General features: G+C 47.3%; 1 protein-coding gene across 1 annotated transcript in view; it reads right to left on the bottom strand.

Annotated features, from left to right (window-relative positions):
• Positions 1-4,021: 4,021 nt before the first annotated feature.
• The window catches only part of SCN10A (sodium voltage-gated channel alpha subunit 10), a 112,155-nt gene continuing 92,832 nt past the window's right edge, over positions 4,022-23,344 (bottom strand). Inside the window, exons 23-27 of the mRNA XM_035278191.3 lie at positions 21,462-21,515; positions 20,430-20,567; positions 18,286-18,390; positions 12,893-13,163; positions 4,022-5,844 (exon numbers count right to left, since the gene is read on the bottom strand). Coding sequence (XP_035134082.2) covers positions 4,628-5,844; positions 12,893-13,163; positions 18,286-18,390; positions 20,430-20,567; positions 21,462-21,515 — 1,785 coding nt within the window. The 3' untranslated portion in view covers positions 4,022-4,627. The remainder of the gene's footprint in view (positions 5,845-12,892; positions 13,164-18,285; positions 18,391-20,429; positions 20,568-21,461; positions 21,516-23,344) is intronic.

Below are 23,344 nucleotides of genomic sequence, written 5' to 3' on the forward strand. Positions count from 1 at the left end.
CTACATTTAGATACACAGGTGTGTTACAATTGCCTGTAGCATTCAGTACAGTAACACGTTGCAAAGGTTTGTAGCTAGGAGCAACAGGCTGTATGTGATACAGCCTCGGTGTGTAGCAGGCTCTGTCACCTACGTTTGTGTAAATGCACCCGAGGATGTTTGCCCAATGACAAAATCGCCCAATGACGCATGTCTCAGAATGTATTTCCGTCGTTAAGCCACACATGGCTGTAGTTGTACCAATTTACAGCCTCTTTAATGGGACTTCCTGTTTTCTCCATCTTTGCCATCTTTTGGTATTTCTTAGATGCTAACGTTTTTGCAGATCTAATACATGCGTGCTGGTGTTCCGCTGTGATTCTAGTCTGCGTTTCCCTGATTACTTGATCAGGTCGTGCGCACTTTTATATGCTTACTAGTTGTTCAGATTTTCTCTTTTGTGGAGTGCCTCTTCCTGCCTCTTGCCATTTTTTTCTATTGTGTTATCTATTTTGCAATGATTTCTAGAAGTTAATAAAAATCTCCTCTGAATATTATTTTGTCAAGTTGAAGTGCTTTAAATATTTTCTTCCATTCTACGGTTTGCCTTTTCGTTCCTAATGGTGTATTTCAATACCCGATGCTCTAGACATGAATGCAGTCGAATCTATCCGTCTCTTCTTTATTCTATGATCATGTAGATGTTTTCCTCTATCTTCTAAAAGTTTTATAGATTTACCTTTCATATTTAGGTTGTCTTGAAATTGATTTTTGAGTACAGTTTTAGGTGGGGATCTAATATTTTTTCTTTTTTTTTCTGAAAACACACTCATCGTAGCACCACTTACAGGAAGATGATCTTTTCCTCACTCCATGGAATCCCATCTTTACCACACATGAAGGGTCCTTATATAAGCTTGGGTCTGCTTCCTTTTACTATTGATTCTCAGCTAAATTGTACTATGATCTGAAAACATGCATATGCTTCTAATCCCTTGAACATTGTTTGAATTTTATTCTGTGGTCAGATACATGATTTTTGTAAACGTGCCCTATGTACTTGTATTTGGTAACCTTAGGTTAGGTATGGCTCTCTGTAAGCAGAATTTATTTGAATTTTTACAAATCCTGACTGATACTCTGTTTCCTGGAGTCCATTTACCTTTAATGTACTTCATGAATATATTTGTTTTTGAATATACAACTTTACTCTGTCTTTTCTATTTATTTCCATTATTCCATATGTCTCTACATCCCATTTTTTCCCTTACTTTTTTGATTGGCAATTGTTTCTTAGCATAGTCCCCCCTTGTCCTACTTTGGAAATGATATACTCTATTTCTGATTTGTTACTGGCAACCCTAATAATTAAGTAATTCATTCTTAGGTTACACAGTCTAATGATAATAAAAACATTTACTTTTTTCTTCTGGATGATAATAAATTCTTAGAACTCTTACCCTAATCATGTCCTCCCAACTTACATGTTATTGTTTTCTGGTATTTATCTAGCACTTCTGATATTTTAAATGACAGGGGGATTCAAACAACCTATGCTGTCACTGCTAGAAACCTTGGAATTGTCTTTTTAATGTGTTGCAAACCTTCAGCCTGTGTTCAGCTCCAGACTGAAGATCAGTCATACTTTGCATCTCTAGCACTTAGGACAGCCTTAAGCAAATGCTTCAGCACACCAGGGCTCTGCCTGTACCTACCATTCTGTGTTAACTGGATGTTCCGAATGTTCTTTGCCATTTGTGTCTATATGTCATGCAGTTTAATTGTATAGAAAGTTAGGGCAGTGTTTATGGTAGAGGCATATTTTTGAGAACTTGCAGGTCCCACACATTTGTACAGTCAGCATCGATGTCCTGCCTCTTATGTCCCGTCGGTGCTAAGGTATCCTCACATATTCTGGGCCAGAGAGATTCTAGTATCATCTCCTATGGGCAAGTTGAGAAGTTAGCTCTGGCTTTCAGGTTGGCTCCCACCTTCTACCTTGTGATTGCACCACCAGGTGAACTTGGAAACTGAATATAGTGAAATTTTCAAGAGGTAATCTTGCATTTGCATTGGATATAGTCCCAAAAACTCTGTGTAATGCAAGGTGTATAGATTGCATTCATTTTCCAACCGTTCCCATTACAACTCAGGAAATGCATTTGTGTAGAAAAAATAAGAGATGCATTAGTTTTCCTGGGATGCTGTAACAAATTACCAGAAACTAGGTAGGTCACAATAATAGAAATTTATTCTCTTACACTTCTGAGGCTAGATGTCTAAAATCAAGGTATTGGCAGGGCTGTACTCCCTCTGAAGCCTCCAGGGGAGAACCTTGCCTTCCGTGCCTCCTCCTAGCTTTGGCAATCCTTGCCATTCCTTGGCCTGCAGATGTGTCTCTCTGATTTCTTCCTGTGTCTTCACACAGCTGTCTGGTGTGACACATCTGGTGTCTCTCTGTGTGTTTTTTCTGCATCTTCACATGGTGTTCTTCTCTCTGTGTGTCTCTGCTCAAATTTCCCTCATGTTTTAATGATACCAGTCATTTAATTAGGGCTCACCTCCATCTTAATTTTCTTATATCTGCAAAGACCTTAATGTTAAATAAGGCCACAATCACAGGTAGTATGGATTAGGACTTCAACATAGCTTTTAAGGGAACATAGTTCAACCCAAAGCATATTATTTAGGGAAGTTGAATCATGTTCCCTAAACATAGGAACATAATATTTTTGCAAATAGTATCGTCTACTTTAATAGAACCAGTCTGATGGTGGGGCACACTTAATTCATCCATATATCGTTGGAAAAATAAACTCGTGCTCAAACACTCTGCCTACTTAGCTGTCTTATAAACACTTGGGCTGGTAACTCAGATGGCTTTTTCATCATCCACATGGGGTTTAGATGTTGACGAAGCTGCACAGTCAACATCTATGCTCCCTGGGTCAGTGGTATGACACAGGAAGAGCCGTTTCGTTGAACCCATCTTTTAGAATAAATCAGGCATTCAGAGAGTAGCTGATTTGTGATAAGATGGCTTGGACCCTCTGCTATCCCATTATCATCTTATGCATCTGTGGGTGCTGCCAGCTCCCAACAAGCATCTTGAAAGCCTCTTTGGCTTCTGATGGGCTAATAGTGACAGAAGGGAGAGCAAAGCCTCAGCAAATCTCCATCCTTGAGGCATGTGAGATGTGTCAGCCACTGCGCCTTGTAATTATGCAAATGGAAAATCTTATCCAATGAACTGGCCTAGTCTTTGTGATTGTGGCTGGGAATGGCCCAGGAGTTAATGGAATATGATGGTTGTCATTACAATCCCTATGTCCTGTGTTGTCATAGGGAGTCTTTGCTTCCCTGCATCTCAAAATCTGCAACAGGCCTTTGGCCTAAATAAACTCCTCTGACAGTTCTTACTCCATTCAACCTGTATAATTCATCTTTCGGGGCTTAACTCCTATTTTATCTCTTGTTCCTGGAGCAGTGCCCATCATCTAGTAGGTACTTAATAACATTTTCAGGATGAGTGAAAGGAACTACTGGCCATACCTTATCTACTGGATCATCATTCTCATGATTATACTTTTCCTTCTGATTATATGAACTATGGAGTTCTGGCCCCAGGGTAATGTAAAAACTCTCCTTCTTAACATCTGATTATGAGATGTGAACAGACTCTGGAATGTATTCAAAAGCCGCCTTCCTAGCTACACAACAGAAAGGTCCAGCGATTTCAGCCCCAGAAAAGGGTGTTTGTCCCATACAGATCGGGCAGGCATCACTGAGCTCTACAACATGAGATGTGAGGGCTCTAGAAAGCATTCATTTTCTTCCCTTCCCACCAATTTTACAAGCCAGGGAATTGGAATTAAGAGGAGAAAGACTTTGGCCCTGGTCAGCCAGGCAATCGGTGGAAGAGTTAGGATTCCAACCGGCATTTCCAGATACCAGAACAGTGCTCTTTCCTGCTCCACCCAGCCTCAATCTCAAACTGAGCAATATCGAAATCCCATAAAGTGAAAGGTAAGTGATTCATGATACATGTCAGTGTCATAGAAATAAGAGAAAAATTAAACGATGCTTTAAGGTATAACATCTGGACATACCTTTAAAAATATTAATTTTAATGAATATCTCAAAGGCTTTTCATGACATAGGCCCCAGGTATGACCCTGGGTCAGAGAAGGTGTCCGACAGCTCTCAACATGCAATCATGCAAAATCCTAAATAACATTGCCAATCTCTATGTGGTGCTTCACAGAGGACTACCTTGGACCTTCAGCAACGTTCTTGTTCTGTATCTTTGGAAGTTCAGGTCCTGAGCAGTTTGTCTCGGTAAATATAATCTCTGAGTACAACCAAAATAAAAGGACCGGGGATATTTTCTAGAGAGTAAGAGAACCCATCATCCAATACTGAAATGCAGAAGGGAAATCACAGTGGAAGTGCTCTTGGCTTCTGACTCCTTTTTGTATATGGGGGCTTTTTCAAAGGTGGCTACCAGCTGCATTCCTTGCCCAGTTTTGACATTGTGACCAGTGGCATGCATTGGTGAGGCTGTAGCTGGGTGTGATCTGTGGTGGGAAAGAGTTAACACAGAGCAGAAGGACACATCAGAACTGTTCATGTCCAGGCTGGAGTGTCCTCACGAGGGCCCAGGGGCAGTCACCTCCTTACTGGTGGCTTTGTCTTCATTTTGTATTGAGCTCGATGTGCTCATGTTGACTCTGTCACTAAGGCCTCTAGTGACACTCTCATAGGATGGTGGGAAAGACGTGGCGGATGCAGTTTCAGATTTGTCTGGGAGGACACAGTTTTCATTTGCCATGAAAGCCACAAAGCCTTCACCTGGGAGTGATGCAGTCTCCTCCTCAGCTCTGGGCACGTGTGGGGTGTTGGAGAGTGCCATGGAGCGGTGCCGCACATAGCTCCGATAGGCCTTTTGAATGACAGTGGCGGAAAGGTCTTCTTGCTTCCATCGGAGAGTGGTTGCTATTGGTTCATAGGATGATGTTGAAAGATTAGTTGCCATAAACTTCTCCTCCATATTTGCCTTCAGAGAATCCAGCTCCCCAGATTCTCCTAGGACATTCTTGGTGAAAGCAAAAAGGATGTCCAAGCAGTGGATCTTATCTCCAGGGACCAAAGGCAGGTCCATCTGGCTCAGTATGTTTCGATTGGGTTTTGGGATTCTCAGGGGGCCAGAGAGCGTGTCTGCAAAGTCTGAGAGAGCCGAAAAGGTAATAAACTGAGTGGCCTCTGGGTCAAACTTCTCCCAGGTCTCATAGAACATGTCGAAGTCGTCCTCACTCAGGGGCTCGGTGCTCTCCTCTGTGGCCACATTGAAGTTCTCCAGAATCACTGCAATGTACATGTTGACCACGATGAGGAAGGAGATGATGATGTAGGTGGTGAAGAAGAGGATGCCCACGGCTGGGCTCCCGCAGTCCCCCCGAGAGCCGTTGCTGTTGGGCAGATTGGGGTCGCAGTAGGGGGGCCCGGTGTTGAGGATGGGGCTGAGGAGGCCGTCCCAGCCGGCCGACGTGGTGATCTGGAAGAGGCACAGCATGCTGTTGGCGAAGGTCTGGAAGTTGAACATGTCGTCAATGCCAGCCTCCCACCTCACATGGGGAAAGCTGGTCATGCCGAAGATGGAGTAGATGAACATGACGAGGAAGAGCAGCAGCCCGATGTTGAAGAGGGCAGGCAGGGACATCATGAGGGCGAAGAGCAGCGTGCGGATCCCCTTGGCCGCTCGGATCAGTCTGAGGATGCGGCCGATCCGGGCCAGGCGGATGACTCGGAAGAGCGTCGGGGAGAAGTAACTCTGAAGTGACTTAAGAATTGCAGAGAAAATCAGGCCTTTAAAAGAAGGGGAAATTATCTAATTAGCATCTCCAGCCATGAGGACAAAGTTGGCCATGACGGCACTCTGCTCAGCTTGGTACGGATTTGCCACTTTGGCATCCGTATTTGAGGACTCTGGGCCCTCGGAGCCTGGCATGGCAGGTAGCACCAAGTCGGAGCTCAGTAAATGTCCGTTGCATAAGTCCTCTCTTCCTTATCAGTCTTACCCTTCTTACCATGTTATCTTTGCCTCCACCCAGAATATCCTCTTGGTCACCCTCCACAGTCAAAACCTTGTTTTCTGCAGCCAAGTTCAGCTGGAAGTGATTACAGTTTATTCCACAGGCCCACAGTCTTTGGCCTGTTTTCGCCTACGACATAGACCCTGCTCCTCCCTGAGATTGCAGCCTTTGGGTCATGCCCTTTCCTGCACCCTGGTCCTGTGCTCTGTGAAGGCCAGGACTCCCTATGATTCCTCTCCCCACCTCCTACTGTGAAGGCTGACTCTATTGCTGGCACCCAGTCCTGTGGGTAATTGTACAGAGCCTGGTGTTAATTACAAGGGGGCTGAGGAGTCAGGCAACTTGATGACAGCAAAGCAGAATGGCTTTGAATGACCAGCTGTCTGCACAACGGTTTAATTTGTTTCTTTCAGTTCCAGCTGTGTTTGAACTTTATGTAAGGGCCTGGAGATAGGTTTTATGGGGGGGCTCAGTTTCTGCCCCCAACTCCGACTATGAACAAAGTTGGAAATATAAAGAATGTGTATGTCCCTCTATATGATATCCAACTTGAAGATTTTTGAAGCATGGTCTCGGGGACCTGGGGAGTCCTATTTGTACCAAAGGCCTCCACCAAAGATGAGACAAGGCCTTTGGGTAAGAGAGGGCTCAACACCTCGCAGGAAAAACGGCGAGGGATGTAGCAGCAAGCTCTCACTCCCTGCCGGGCTCCCCGGGCCCTCTCCCCTACCTGCCCTTTGCCATTGTGCACATAGGTCATAATATTGTGTTGGAAGGAGGAAGAAAGTAGAAGGAGACTTGGGAAATAATTATAATTTTGGATTATAAAATCTTTGTGGAAGACCTTCTGTGAAATTCCAGTTTATCTAGGACATGTTCCCACAGCGTAGGGTACATTATTTGTCTATATACTCCAGTAAAAATTTCTGTCAAACAATTGGTCTACAGTATATTTTAATTTGCTCCAGGATCTTATCTTAAGGGACAATGAGTCCTCATACTTGTAACAAGTAAATACTCAGCATCTCTTGCTGGTGGAAAGGAAGAAAGGGAGGTAAGGAGACAGGGCAGAAAGACTGATATGTGGGTTTTTCTGCTTATTTTCTAGCTCTATAAGGGATTCCTGCCACAGCAGACGGTGCTACCCTGTAAGTTACGGGAACCGGTAGTTAAGGTATCCCCATCCTATAACTAAGCACTTGGCTATGTTTTATTGCTATATAAATGATACATAAGCAAGCTCCCTTCTTTAATATAAAATCAAAATTGGAATCTTGGAATCTTTCACTTTGGAAGACAAAACAAAAAAAAAAAGGAAAACAACCAACCAACCCAAACTCCTATTGTGCCAAGTGAGATAAAGCCAGACACAGAAGGACAAAAGCCACATGATTCCATTTATATAAGGAATCTAAAATAGACTCACAGAAGCAGAGACTAGATGGTAGTTTCCAGGAGCTGGGAGGAGGGGACATGGTGGAGGTACTTGTCAAAGTGTGCGAACTTTCAGGTATGTGACATGAGTAAATCCTAGAGCTCTACTTACAGCACAGTGCCCACAGTCAGCAATGCCATAGTGCCCACAGTCAGCAATGCCGTGTCATCTGCTTACAGCATAGTGCCCACAGTCAGCAATGCCGTGTCATCTGCTTACAGCATAGTGCCCACAGTCAGCAATGCCATAGTGCCCACAGTCAGCAATGCCATAGTGCCCACAGTCAGCAATGCCATAGTGCCCACAGTCAGCAATGCCGTGTCATCTGCTTACAGCATAGTGCCCACAGTCAGCAATGCTATAGTGCCTGCAGTCTGCAATGCCATAGTGCCCAGTCAGCAATGCCATAGTGCCCACAGTCTGCAATGCCATAGTGCCCACAGTCAGCAATGCCGTAGTGCCCACAGTCTACAATGCCATAGTGCCCACAGTCAGCAATGCCATAGTGCCCACAGTCTACAATGCCATAGTGCCCACAGTCAGCAATGCCGTAGTGCCCACAGTCTACAATGCCATAGTGCCCACAGTCTGCAATGCCATAGTGCCCACAGTCAGCAATGCCGTGTCATCTGCTTACAGCATAGTGCCCACAACCAGCAATGCCATAGTGCCCACAGTCAGCAATGCCGTGTCATCTGCTTACAGCATAGTGCCCACAGTCAGCAATGCCATAGTGCCCACAGTCAGCAATGCCGTGTCATCTGCTTACAGCATAGTGCCCACAGTCAGCAATGCTATAGTGCCTGCAGTCTGCAATGCCATAGTGCCCACAGTCAGCAATGCCATAGTGCCCGCAGTCTGCAATGCCATAGTGCCCACAGTCAGCAATGCCGTGTCATCTGCTTACAGCATAGTGCCCACAGTCAGCAATGCCATAGTGCCCACAGTCAGCAATGCCGTGTCATTTGCTTACAGCATAGTGCCCACAGTCAGCAATGCCATAGTGCCCACAGTCTGCAATGCCATAGTGCCCACAGTCAGCAATGCCATAGTGCCCACAGTCTGCAATGCCATAGTGCCCACAGTCAGCAATGCCGTGTCATCTGCTTACAGCATAGTGCCCACAGTCAGCAATGCCGTGTCATTTGCTTACAGCATAGTGCCCACAGTCAGCAATGCCATAGTGCCCACAGTCTGCAATGCCATAGTGCCCACAGTCAGCAATGCCATAGTGCCCACAGTCTGCAATGCCATAGTGCCCACAGTCAGCAATGCCGTGTCATCTGCTTACAGCATAGTGCCCACAGTCAGCAATGCCATAGTGTCCGCAGTCTGCAATGCCATAGTGCCCACAGTCAGCAATGCCATAGTGCCCACAGTCTGCAATGCCATAGTGCCCACAGTCAGCAATGCCATAGTGCCCACAGTCAGTAATGCCGTGTCATCTGCTTACAGCATAGTGCCCACAGTCAGCAATGCCATAGTGCCCAGTCTGCAATGCCATAGTGCCCACAGTCAGCAATGCCATAGTGCCCACAGTCAACAATGCCATAGTGCCCACAGTCAGCAATGCCGTGTCATCTACTTACAGCATAGTGCCCACAGTCAGCAATGCCATAGTGCCCACAGTCAGCAATGCCATAGTGCCCACAGTCAGCAATGCCGTAGTGCCCACAGTCAGCAATGCCATAGTGCCCACAGTCAGCAATGCCATAATGCCCACAGTCAGCAATGCCGTAGTGCCCACAGTCAACAATGCCGTAGTGCCCACAGTCAACAATGCCATAGTGCCCACAGTCAGCAATGCCGTAGTGCCCACAGTCAGCAATGCCATAGTGCCCACAGTCAGCAATGCCATAGTGCCCACAGTCAGCAATGCCATAGTGCCCACAGTCAGCAATGCCGTGTCATCTGCTTACAGCATAGTGCCCACAGCCAGCAATGCCATAGTGCCCACAGTCAGCAATGCCGTGTCATCTGCTTACAGCATAGTGCCCACAGTCAGCAATGCCATAGTGCCCACAGTCAGCAATGCCGTGTCATCTGCTTACAGCATAGTGCCCACAGTCAGCAATGCTATAGTGCCCGCAGTCTGCAATGCCATAGTGCCCACAGTCAGCAATGCCATAGTGCCCACAGTCAGCAATGCCATAGTGCCCGCAGTCTGCAATGCCATAGTGCCCACAGTCAGCAATGCCGTGTCATCTGCTTACAGCATAGTGCCCACAGTCAGCAATGCCATAGTGCCCACAGTCTGCAATGCCATAGTGCCCACAGTCAGCAATGCCATAGTGCCCACAGTCTGCAATGCCATAGTGCCCACAGTCAGCAATGCCGTGTCATCTGCTTACAGCATAGTGCCCACAGTCAGCAATGCCATAGTGTCCGCAGTCTGCAATGCCATAGTGCCCACAGTCAGCAATGCCATAGTGCCCACAGTCAGCAATGCCATAGTGCCCACAGTCAGCAATGCCATAGTGCCCACAGTCAGTAATGCCGTGTCATCTGCTTACAGCATAGTGCCCACAGTCAGCAATGCCATAGTGCCTGCAGTCTGCAATGCCATAGTGCCCACAGTCAGCAATGCCATAGTGCCCACAGTCTGCAATGCCATAGTGCCCACAGTCTGCAATGCCATAGTGCCCACAGTCAGCAATGCCGTGTCATCTGCTTACAGCATAGTGCCCACAGTCAGCAATGCCATAGTGCCTGCAGTCTGCAATGCCATAGTGCCCACAGTCAGCAATGCCATAGTGCCCAGTCTGCGATGCCATAGTGCCCACAGTCAGCAATGCCATAGTGCCCACAGTCAACAATGCCATAGTGCCCACAGTCAGCAATGCCGTGTCATCTACTTACAGCATAGTGCCCACAGTCAGCAATGCCATAGTGCCCACAGTCAGCAATGCCGTAGTGCCCACAGTCAGCAATGCCGTAGTGCCCACAGTCAGCAATGCCGTAGTGCCCACAGTCAACAATGCCATAGTGCCCACAGTCAGCAATGCCGTAGTGCCCACAGTCAGCAATGCCATAGTGCCCACAGTCAACAATGCCATAGTGCCCACAGTCAGCAATGCCGTGTCATCTACTTACAGCATAGTGCCCACAGTCAGCAATGCCGTAGTGCCCACAGTCAGCAATGCCGTAGTGCCCACAGTCAGCAATGCCATAGTGCCCGCAGTCAGCAATGCCATAGTGCCCGCAGTCTGCAATGCCATAGTGCCCACAGTCAGCAATGCCATAGTGCCCACAGTCAGCAATGCCGTGTCATCTGCTTACAGCATAGTGCCCACAGTCAGCAATGCCATAGTGCCCGCAGTCTGCAATGCCATAGTGCCCACAGTCAGCAATGCCATAGTGCCCACAGTCTGCAATGCCATAGTGCCCACAGTCAGCAATGCCACAGTGCCCACAGTCAGCAATGCCGTGTCATCTGCTTACAGCATAGTGCCCACAGTCAGCAATGCCATAGTGCCCGCAGTCTGCAATGCCATAGTGCCCACAGTCAGCAATGCCATTTCATCTACTTACAGCATAGTGCCCACAGTCAGCAATGCCATAGTGCCCACAGTCAGCAATGCCGTGTCGTCTACTTAAAAATTTGTGGAGAGAATAAACCTTAAGCATTCTTAGTACCCAATAAATAAATAAATAAATAAAAGTGCAGGAGGAAATATTTGGAGCTGATGGACATGTTTCTGGCATTGATGGTGGCGATTGTTTCATGGGTGTATACTTATCCTCAAACTCATAAAAAGTTGTGTACATTAAACACGCACAGCTCTTTACATACCTCAATAAAGTGTCAAAAAAATAGAGCAGCAATATCAAAACAAAACAAGGACAGAAACAAAGTGAAATCCCCAGAAATACATAGGACCCAAGGCTGTGTTTCAGCACCGAGGTGGGGAGGTTGGTGACATGTTGGCAAGTTGTATTTAGATACCGTCAGCTGTCGATAGTAAATCAGTGGGAAATCAAACCCAGGCTATGCCCTGACATGAAAAGTAAGCAGGTCAGGATATAACCCATCAAGACCCATTTCTAATTCCAGGTGAAGCTGGTGAGCTTTGATTGGGCCTTTATACAGTCAAACTTCAGCTAAACCATAAGAAGTCTAGGGACAGTCTCTTGGCTGTTGGTGACAGGCAGACGTTCATTAGAAGAACAGAGCCTGTGCACAGCCTTGGGCAGTTGAGCACCAGGAGCTCACCAACTGAGCTAACTAATCCCAGCACTTTGGGAGGCTGGGGCGGGTGGATCACGAGGTCAAGAGATCGAGACCATCCTGGTCAACATGGTGAAACCCCGTCTCTACTAAAAATACAAAAATTAGCTGGGCATGGTGGCGCGTGCCTGTAATCCCAGCTACTCAGGAGGCTGAGGCAGGAGAATTGCCTGAACCCAGGAGGCGGAGGTTGCGGTGAGCCGAGATCACGCCACCACACTCCAGCCTGGGTAACAAGAGCAAAACTCTGTCCCCGCACCGCCCCCCCCCACCCCCCCCAAAAAAAAAAAAAAAGAACAGAGCCTGGTCTAAATTCAGCTTCACCCCTCGGAAACTCTGTGACCTTGCATAATATTCCTGATCTCTGAGTCTCAATTTTAAGTGTATAAAATGAGGATAGTAACACCTGCTTCACAGGGCTGCTGTGAACAGTCTTGGAGCCCAGCTCAGCGCTCAGAACTTAGTAAGTATTCAATCACGGCAGCTCCATTCCCTGTGTTAGCCTCTAAGTCTAGTCATTCTCTCTGAACACCACTGGGCCCAAAATACTGGGTCTGTCATTCAACAGCACCCAGATTGGGCCTTAACAGTATTCATTTCTTGGCATTGATATCTTGACTTTTCTGTCACTCATGTTCCCTAATAGAACAGTTGTGTAGAGATTTAATTCCAGACTCTAGACTTGAGACTCTCCTTTGAACAATCTCCTCCTGCTCTTTCTTCATTTTGATGGCAACCCACCTCCTTTTCCAGAACGTAATTTAAGACTCACGTCACATTACACCACGCGCCCCCCTACTTTCAAGACCATAAAAGTAAGGTCTGCTGGAAACTCCATCATCTTACACTCTGAGGTTCTCAGGAGGAGTGATCATTCCCTGTCAGCCCCTGAGGTTCTGGCCATGAGCTGCACACGGTAGGCGCCTGAAAACACTTCATGTGAGCATGGAGAAGGCCAACAGAACCTCTTCACTTCACTGAGAGAGAAGCCTAAGGCATTTAAAACCTGCTGCTCTTGGAAAGCTGCAAATACAGGGTTCTTCTAACATATAACATGTACTTCAGAAAGTTGGTTGGTTATGTCCTTGGTTTTCAAAGAGTCTCCAAAAGACCCCCAAGCAGAGGCGGGGCTTCCCCACGATGTGACTGCCCACTTACTGGCAATGGAGAGGACCACGACAATGAAGTCAAACACGTTCCAGCCGTTGGTGAAGTAGTACTGTCTCAAGGCGAACATCTTCATGACACACTCGCCTGTGAAGACGGCCACAAAGAACTGGTTGATTTTGCCCAGAATTTTTGTCTTTTCTTCACTCTGCTCATCGGTCTCCACCATCATGGTGATCATGTTGAGGCAGATGAGGACCATGATGGTGACGTCAAAAGCTTGTCTGGTCACGATGTCAAAGACAAAACCCTGGAACTTGTTCTGAGGAAACAGGAGAGAGTGGCATCAGGGCCTTTGGGCCAACACAAACCAGGCACCTGTGTTATCTGAGGATGAGTTTTGTGTCCATCACACTCCACATCCGAACAGAAGCCAAATACTATCCTTACCTCTTCCAAAATTTCACTTTCCGTTGACTCTACCTCACTGCCCCAGTTCAAGTCCTTAATACCTCTCCTGGCCCCTTGATGTCACCAGGCCCTTCCTTTGTCCTGGTCTGTGCCCTTACCTCTATTTGCAATGCCCTCCCAATTCTCTCTCGGCTGTCTAAATTCCAGTACTCGAGTAGTCCACCTCTCTTAAGCCCCACCTACTGCGTAGTCACGTGACACCACACTTCCCTGTCCCTTCTGGGCTCCCACAGCCTTTTCAGTCAGCCTCGAGTTCTAGCATTTCATGTACACATTGCTTCTTCTTTACTAGACAATGAGCTCTTTGAGGACAAGGGCTGGACCTTCCTCAACTTTGTTTTCCTGTAGCGTCCTGCACATTGCAAGAGTTCAAGAGCTGCTTGGACTATTAATTTGAGCTACTTTGCTGAGAGTAAAGTCGAGTGCAAAGGGGAAATTTATTCTTGCAAATGTTCTCTATTTCTGGTGCTCTGAGAATGTGTAAGCAAATGCAGGCATAGGGCGTGGGGTCAGATCTTGGTTGTTTACATCTTGGAAGGAGGCAGAGTGGTCTGGATAACCAAGAGATCATTTATGTCTGGTTATTTTTATGGTGTCTTAAAAAAGTTCCTGATGTGATCCTCTATTCTTTTAGTGCTGTGAACATCTTACTGCTCTGTGGGTCCTTGATCCCAACTCTTTCTCCCATTCCCCACTCTTTGACCTTCTCCAGACCTTCTCCTGACCTCTATGGAGCTCACCTGCCTTGGTTAGCACCGATCTCCCCCTTTTCAAAGACTGCCATTCTCCTATACCCCATGTACCTCCGGGGTAAGGCCTGGGGTCCTCCTTGCTCACCACTGACCCTTCAGCACCATTGCTCTTCCTGTGTCTTGTAACACCCTTTCCTGCTTTGGAGCTTTGCCACCTCCTCATGACTGCTGCTTGCCAACACCCTGGTCCCTCTGCCTCATTGCTGATGGGTGAGGCTCTTGGCCACATTTGCCCACACTTGGCTGTCATCCTAGGCAACGTTAGTGTCCATGTGCATTACCCTTAGTCTCTTGGTTTATTGCATAAATCTCTAATGACCTAGTTACTCCTAACTTAAAGCAGAAGCTTCCAGAAACTTACATCTCCCTCCAACTACCACCTTAGATCTCATCCCACCCTCAAGGCAAAATTTCTCGAAAGCGTTGTGCACAATTACTGTCCCTCATTCACTCCTCAGCCCATGTCAACAGAGCTTTTGCCCGTATCCTGACATTGAGATGGTTCTCACTAAGATCATGAATGACTTCCCATAATATTAGATCCAAGGACATTCGCCTGACACTGCGTAGTACCCCCTCCACCTTGAACTGTTTTCCTGGTTCCCACCATGCCTTACGTTTCCACTTCTTTTCTTGCCGTTTGTGATGCTGTTTTATATTCAGTCTCCTTTATCCAACTTGTAGACATTGGAGCTCTTCAAGGCTCAGTCTTGAGCATCCTTTGCTCTTCACCTCAGTTTTTTGTCCCTTGACAATTTCTGCAGCCAGGAATTAATATATATATGTGTAACTTTTGGCTGTTTGCCTCTGTCACTGGACTGTAATCCACGTGGGAGTAGGAATTTGTCTGTCTTGCTCACTGCTCTAACTCTAGCATCCGCATAGTGCCTGGCTTCAGTAGATGCTCTGAAAATTGGGAAATGAATGGAAGACAGAATGGGCAGCTCTGATTTAACCATAGCTCAAATAAAAATTTAAAGTCACCCCACCATATTTGATTAAATTCAATTCTGTACAAAGGGTACATACTGAATGTATGAGACGTATAGGCCTCTGCATGAGCGGCTATGAGGGAGGAAGAGAAGAACCTGTCAGATCCCTGCCAGGGAGCCCACAGGAGCCGCACAGCAGGCAGAGGGGGAAGTGCTGTGATGAGGCTGATCCCTGCCTTCTGCTTCAATGTGGGGATGGAACCTGTTAGGTTAGTGCAAAGAATCAGACCCAAGTGGCCTTGGCTCAAGGCAGAACTGCTGGCTCACATCTTTCCTGGGGTGGGAAGGGAATTGCTGAGGCACTAATCCCTTCCATTTCATTACTGAAAATGGTGAAAGACTACAGGCCCATCCATGGTCATGTGAATTCTGATTAAACAGAGCATGCAACAGCATTGCTAAGTGGCTGGGTGTCAGGTTTGCCCTGGGTATTCTGACTTTAGAGAATGGAGCAGCTTGCTGGCTGCTCTTGGCTTAGCCCATGGTCAGGGATCATACCTTTGCAGCCCTTGGTGCTCTCAGAGATGAGGAAGCGGGTGATTGGTGATGTGATATCCTCTAAAGCCTATTACATTTCCATGAGGTAGAGTATGTGAAACCTGCTTGTACTGATGTAGCAGGGAATGTGAGAGAATAAAATTTCCCAGTCTTGTGGGATCCTTAGTCTTTGCTACGGAAGAAACAAGATTTAGAGACTGAGCATCATCAGAGATGAGAGGAGGCATGTGGGGCCCCTACGTGCTCCAGGTGAGTTCTGCCATGAAATGGCACCACGCACGGATGGGGCAGAAGTCCTGTGCCAGCGCTTTGCTGGTATGACCAGCTTGACCTCTGGGGCTCCTAAGGGGAGAAGGTGGACACTCAAGGGCCAATAATCTGGCCAAGAGCAAGCTGGGCTTGGGAAGAACGGTCATAGTTGGGAGGGGGAATTTCTTTTTTCCTTGGGTTTCTTTCTTGGTTCTGGACTTTGAAGACGGAAGATGATCAGGCTTGTGCCACTGGGTATGTGGGTGTTGAAGACGTTGCCTGCTGCATGGGTGCTGGTGAGGAGCTGGGATGGGCCAAAGCCTACGGGTCCCGGAGAGCAGCCGCCTGCAGTTGCTGCTTGGACTCTGCTTTGTGCCGGTTTCTCTGTTGGCAACCTCGTGACTTCAAAGTTTTGTTGAAATGTTCCAGCCTTGCCTCAGCTGTGCTGAATTAGGACCAAAGGAGAGAGTGTTTACCCTGCTTGGGCCAGAATATTAGGGGAGAACCCTGTTTCTCCATGAAGGTTAGCGTGAGGTTGATAGTTAATTAGTAATCCACTCCCCCTTCATTCAAAGGAAGGAGAATCTCAGGAACAGACTTGGTTCTGAGGTTTCACTTCCCCTCTCCACACTGTGAAAGGGGGCATCTCCCCCAGTGCCATCCTCAGAGGATCTTGGTCGTAGCTTAATTAGGAGAAATGGTGATTTTGCTGCAGGCCTTCCTGCCTGACCATTGGCTCCATCTCCCATTCCTACTTACTGCCTGGAATTTTAACATTAGGGTCATGCCTTTGTAGGTGGACGCCCTCTCCAGGGTCTTTTTTTTGAAATACGACTTATCTTGTCCTAAGTGTGTTGTATTCCTTGAGAGGAGGAAGCTTTCTTTGGCAGTCTTTGGGGTTGGGCCGTGAGAAGAAAGAAGCTGGGATGTGAAAGAGAGATTGAGTGGTATGTGGGGGAAGGTGCTAAAAACCTTCATGGTGTGGCCAAGGGTTGCTCCTTGGGCATCTGGTTCAAATGTGGATTCAAATTTACTCCAGCCACCAGCAAAGGCCAGTGTAGACTCAGCTACTTGCTTCGCAGTAAGTCTTAGAGTCCTCTTCCCATTGCCTGTGACTTCAATATGGTTGGGACTCAGTCTTTCACTTGGTCATATAATTTTGAGCCTGCTCCTGTGCATTGTACTTGTTGATGGAGGGATGCCCGACGAGCCTAAGGACCTTTTTTCAGGTCCACTCCTATCCAGCTATCTTGGTCATGTGGGAGATTCAGGAGGAAAGCTCTGTCCCTACAGAGGTCTGAAGCTCCTATCACTCCCCACTCCCCCTTGTAACACTTCTTATCAGAATCTAGACTAGTAATAAATTCATGACCACTATTTCAAAATAAAGTATCAAAAGTCATCCCTTTTTTCTCTTTGTAAAACAAAAGACAAACTTTTGTTCTGACAAAGTTTGAGGTGAATTATGCAAATCCTGTACCCCGATTTGAAAATTCTAATACCTTGGCCAACGGAATGCATGTCTCCAAAATTCATGTAGGGAAAGGCTTGTTCCTTTGTTAAAAGTCTTTGGACTTTGCCCTTGTGTGGGGAAGGGCTAACGAAGGTGTACCATGAGCAGAACCTGTGGTTTTCTTCAGAAATGCTGCCTCGTAGCCGCAAAGAGCTTATGTAAAGGGACACAGTGCCAATTCCATTCACTGGAGTGGATAGCTCAGAAATTATTTGAAGAAGATCAGCAATTATTTCTGACACATCAACATCTTCACCCCCAAACCTGTTCATCCATTCCCCCAAAAAAGCACTATGTGGGGGCCTCTCAGAGGCTTGATGTTTTCTATCTTCTGGCAGAGGGCTGAGAACTTCGGTGATGTTGAGTGTGGTATGGGTAATGCATTAATAGAGGAACACAAAGCCATGTCTCTTGAGATTTTTATGAAAAAGGGAGTGAAACTAGGGTCTGCTCCTAATTTTTGGCCAATCTTTAAACTCCAGAGTGGGATAACTTTTGGCTCCTATTGGGCCACCCGACCGTGACCGTGACTGTGTCTTGGCTTCTGGGTGGGGCTGACCTGTGGTCCTTTTCTCTCTGTACCTGTAGGCGTGGGGTGGAATATACTGGAGATCAAAACTGCGACCTAGACCATGGTGCACAACCACACAAGTTTCATCTCTGGGCTCTGACCACCCTTACTGTCACTAAGCTTCATCTGCCTCCAATCCTGGGCTTGAACCCTAAAACTGGTGGAGAAACTCAGTGCTTCCCCAAACAGATTCATTTCAAACACCTTAGAAGGTATGTTTCCTCCAGAAGACCAGAGTTGCTTCTTTTGAACTTCTCATTCCTTGGGCGTCATCCCAAAGTCCGTCCACATCTCCCCCTTCAGGAGCAGCACTCCCTCACGGCCCTGTCTGGTACAGGCACAGACTGTCATGCTTGATTCACAGACAAGCTGTGCTAGAGGAAAGCTCTGGGACTCACCAGGGGCCGTGGGATGGGCTTCTGGGGCTTCTTGGAGCCCAGCTTCTTCATGGCATTGTAGTACTTCTTCTGCTCCTCTGTCATGAAGATGTCCTGGCCCCCTAAGTGCAGAGAGGGCCACACTGTTATTACAGCAAGAAGAACCCCCCAGGGATACCAAAATCAGAACAGGCAGGAGAGGAAGGATCACATCAGCCTTCTCCCCTCCTCTGCAGATAGACACACCAAGCCCAGCATCAAGCAGCGTCTTGCCACAACCAGCATTAGAACGGTGGGACTCAGTTCCATGGCTGACTCCCTGCCTGGGTCTCTAAAGCAAAGCCAGTTTCTGTTCTCCAGGGAGCCAGAAATGCTACCCAGAAATAGAGGGTGGGGAGGGTTGGGAAACTGGACTCAACGAGAAGGTACGTGTTGGCTGAAGTCCGAGCCTCGGATCGGGCCTGTTCATTCCAGTGAAATTCTTTGGGCTTCTAGAGTCACAGTCCCTTCCAGGGAGCAAGGGATTTCCTGAGGACCTTAAAGCAAAGACTCTAGGACAGTCCTTAAATCCTTTCTGGAGAGGAGGTGCTGAGGACAATTATTGCCTTATCCTTGGGTCGTTGGTCTCAGAGGGACCTTTGGTTCACTTGAGGCCCTGCCAGTCACACTGCCCTCTGCTGTACGGTGCCAGAAACTGCACCACCGAAGATGTCTTCCTCCCTTAGGGTTGGGTATGAGTTTTTCTTTAGGGACTCTTTGGATTTCCTTCATTCAAATTCTCACCTTTATCTTCCTGACACGATTTGAAAGCCACCCATTTCAACAGCATGCTTGCGAAAGTTAGTCCCTGCAAATGCTGGGAAAATGGGCTGAGATCTGTGGAATCTGAGAGGAGTTCTGAGATCTGTGGACACAAAGCGCTTCCTGGGAGGACCATCTTTGTGGGGCAGAGAAGGAAAGAGCAAGGGCAGGGTGTAGGTGAGCTCCGGGTGAGCTCATGCTGAGAATTCTGACCAAGGATTCAGCAGTTTATCAGTGATCCCGGCCTGGTCTTTGGCTCATCTCCCTCCATGACTAATATCTCTCTCTGTAATCTGTCTCTAGGCCTCAGTTTCCTCACCCTGTAAAATGGGAGAAACGATTGCTTGAATAATCCCAAAGTTCCCCAGGGTACTGGTCACACTGATCAGCACTGTCTTGTCGCAGGCCTCTCCTGCCCTCTTCTTATGCCCAGAACCCTGGGCAAGGATTTCCTGTGAGTGGGATGCCTGCCCCACTCGGTGTATATTTTAAATTGTTAATAGTAACAGCGTCTGGTGCTCACGGTATGCTCGGTCCTAACCTCAGTGCTCTTTGTTCAGGGTTTTGTTCACCCCTCACCACAATCCAGAGAGTAGGTATTATTAGCCCCCATTGAATGAATGAGAAAACGGAGACTCAGAGAGGCTTAAAATATTGCCAGCACGAGCCATCCACAAGTAGCTGAGTCAGAAATGCAAACCCCGCTTTGCATGTGCTCCGTGACTTATCCATTCAGCTCCTTTTCTCTCTGGATCTCAGCTACACAAATCTAAATCAGCACCTATCTGCTTCAGGGGTATGGAGGGCATTAAATGAAAGGATCGTATGAAAGTGCTTTATACCTTTATTGCCCTGCTATTTTCTTGTAAACACAAGAGGTTATCTGGAATTGGATTCCTGTTCCTCAGAGTCGGCACCCTTGGAGCCACAAGCATTCCTCCCCATCCCAGGGAGCGTTGGGATTTTGCCAGTGCTGGGCCATCGCCTTTCCTGAGGTGTTCTCACTCAGTCCTTTGTGGCGATCAGAGCCCCCAGCAGAGCAGCAAGTTCTGGATCCCCTTCTTTCCTTGTTTGTATTCTCCCAGCGCTTACCTGGAACACATCTAACACACCTGGTTCCAGCTGGGAGGACCAAGGTCCCTTTGGGATGGGAACCCTGAGTGAGAATGTTACGGGGCATTGCTGGCAGAGAGAAATGCACCTCTTCCAGCAGCAGCAATGAGGGAGCAAGGGTTAGCACTGATATTAAAGTGAAGGGCTGCGAGGAGTGTTGGCTTTTGTTGGGAGGCCAGACCTGGCTGAGGAACGGGAAACAGATGGCTTAGAACTATGGCAGAAACCAGAAACCCCTGAGCCCCACTTATCTTTTTCTTCTGTTGATTGAAGTTGTCAATTATGACCCCAACGAAGAGATTCAGTGTGAAGAAGCCTCCGAAGATGATGAAGATGACGAAGTACAAATACATGTACACGTTGTCCTCCCACTTGGGCTGCATGTTGACCTGTGACCAGACAAGTTACAGTGGGAAGGAGGGTGGGTGTCTCCGTTCAGGCGCACTCTCAAAGCCAAGCCTGAGACAGGGACCTGGGCGCAGGTGATTTATTTGGGAGGTGATCCGAGGAAGCAGGAATGAGGGAGTAGGGGAGAAAAAGCGGGAACGGGAGAAGAGCCCGTGAAGAGGCTGTTGGTAAGCAGGACGTCATTGTGGGCAACTGGAGCGCAATCCTGCTGGGTCCTCTGAGTGACTGTGTAGAGCACATGCAGGATCACCAAGGGACAGGGAAGCTGGAGCATTTGTCCACAGACTCCAAAACTTATCGGTAAGGGTTGCCTCTGGGGACATTATATCCCCATTCCTTGGGGGAGGAGCTGCTGAACATGCTCCTAAGCCCTGAAGTCTTCAAACAGAATCAGAAGTGCAGCCTGCAGGTGAAATCAGACGTGGGCTAAGGGAAGAGGTGGCAGGAAATCGACAGAACCTGCCACAGGAGGAAGGGGCCATTCCCCACCAGTGTCTCCCCAGCCTGGCTTTTTTGATAGTTCCTGAGATTCTACCTCATTCCTTCCAAAGCCCCTTGATTCCAGCCACTACCCTCGCCCCTGTCCAGGGAGCGGCTCACGTGAACTGCCTCTTAGAGGTTATCTGATGGTTTCCTCAACAGTGAGCAGAGGAAGGCCTCGAGAAGCCTGGGGAGTGTGCATGAAAGGGAATAGGCTCAGTGGCTGAAACACCCATGGAGAGCCAGCTGGACAGTGCTGCAGGCAGGCAGAATGTGAAGCTGGGGGTGATCGCCTCTCCCAGCACCAGGGTCATCTCCATTTCATTTCAAATGCAGACCGATATGGGTAGGACGCACAGAGGCTTGGGCTGCAGGCACAGTGGGCTGAGACTCACCTCCCGGGAATCAACAGCTGCATACATAATGTCCATCCAGCCTTTAAAGGTTGCCTGGAGACAAGGAGCAGAGGCCACTCAGTGTCTGCCCGTTCGTCTACACTGGACCCTTCCCAAGCCATGGTGACCAAGTGAGAGAGGGCAGAGTCCTGAGTCGGAAAAGGCTTGGGCAGCAAGAATAAAAGGGAAGGTTCCCTTGCGTTACTTAACTAATCCCATATGATGATCTAAAGTAATTCCACATATGGTTGTTTAAGAATAGGGTGGCATTAAAGACACAGAGCCTTCCAGAATGTAGTACGGTCTGAGGACTGAGTGACTAGGTGTCTGGTTCTAGTGCCAACTGCTACCAGGCTGCTCTGTGCACTTGCCTGTTTTCCCCTCTCAGGGCTGCCATTTTCTCAGCCACTTTCCCAGCTCATGCACATGATGTAAGAATGGGACATCTTCCAGATGGAGCAGTTGGGAATAGAAGACCCCCACATTCCTGCCTTCAGCTTTAGAATTATTGAGGTCTGGAACCTGGGTGTGCCTTCCAGCATATTCAGAGCATGAAAGACCCCTCAGGTCTTGCACTCCTAGGCCTGTTACAGCACTTGATGAGCTGTTTTGATTCACTTATTAGTCTGTTTCTCTCATGCAGCCTCAGTGTCCAAGGCCAGTTCTGGGCTGTATCTCCCGGGGCTGAGTTGCCATGCCTGGCATACCAGAGCCACTCAGAGATTATTTGTTGAATACATGCAAGAACAATTGGCGGAATGTAGAAACTCAAGAGTAACTGCGCGACAAATGTATAAGTAATTGCACTAACCCTTGAATAAACAGAGGACTGAAGGAACAGGTGGATGAGGGCAAGCAATAAACGATTGAATGGATGATGGGAGAAAGAAAGATGGTGTGAATGTGTTTGACTGTCATTATCACTAACCTATGACAACAGATCTAATTAGATATAATTTATTACCATTTAGGAAATGATGTGAAGTTGAAGACTGAACACGGGACTATGCCTTGTCCATTGTGTACAGGTTCTGTGTTTTAAGTCACCACCTTTATGCTATTCTACTAGCCCAGTCTATTGTGTCCAGGTTCTGGGTTATAAGTCAGCACCTTTATGCTATTCTACTAGCCCAGTCTATTGTGACCAGGTTCTGTGTTATAAGTCACCACCTTTATGCTATTCTACTAGCCCAGTCTATTGTGTACAGGTTCTGTGTTTTAAGTCAGCACCTTTATGCTATTCTACTAGCCCAGTCTATTGTGTACAGGTTCTGGGTTTTAAGTCACCACCTTTATGCTATCCGACTAGCCCAGTCTATTGTGACCAGGTTCTGTGTTTTAAGTCAGCACCTTTATGCTATTCTACTAGCCCAGTCTATTGTGTCCAGGTTCTGTGTTTTATGTCAGCACCTTTATGCTATTCTACTAGCCCAGTCTATTGTGTCCAGGTTCTGTGTTTTAAGTCAGCACCTTTATGCTATTCTACTAGCCCAGTCTATTGTGTCCAGGTTCTGTGTTATAAGTCAGCACCTTTATGCTATTCTACTAGCCCAGTCTATTGTGTCCAGGTTCTGTGTTTTAAGTCAGCACCTTTATGCTTTTCTACTAGCCCAGTCTATTGTGTCCAGGTTCTGTGTTTTATGTCACTACCTTTATGCTATTCTACTAGTCCAGTCTATTGTGACCAGGTGCTGTGTTTTATATCACCACCTTTATGCTATTCTACTAGCCCAGTCTATTGTGTACAGGTACTGTGTTTTATGTCACTACCTTTATGCTATTCTACTAGTCCAGTCTATTGTGACCAGGTACTGTGTTTTATATCAGCACCTTTATGCTATTCTACTAGCCCAGTCTATTTTGTACAGGTTCTGTGTTTTATA

This window comes from Callithrix jacchus, chromosome 17 (genome assembly GCF_049354715.1).
Source record: "Callithrix jacchus isolate 240 chromosome 17, calJac240_pri, whole genome shotgun sequence".
In the NCBI taxonomy this organism is placed as follows: Eukaryota; Metazoa; Chordata; class Mammalia; order Primates; family Cebidae; genus Callithrix; species Callithrix jacchus.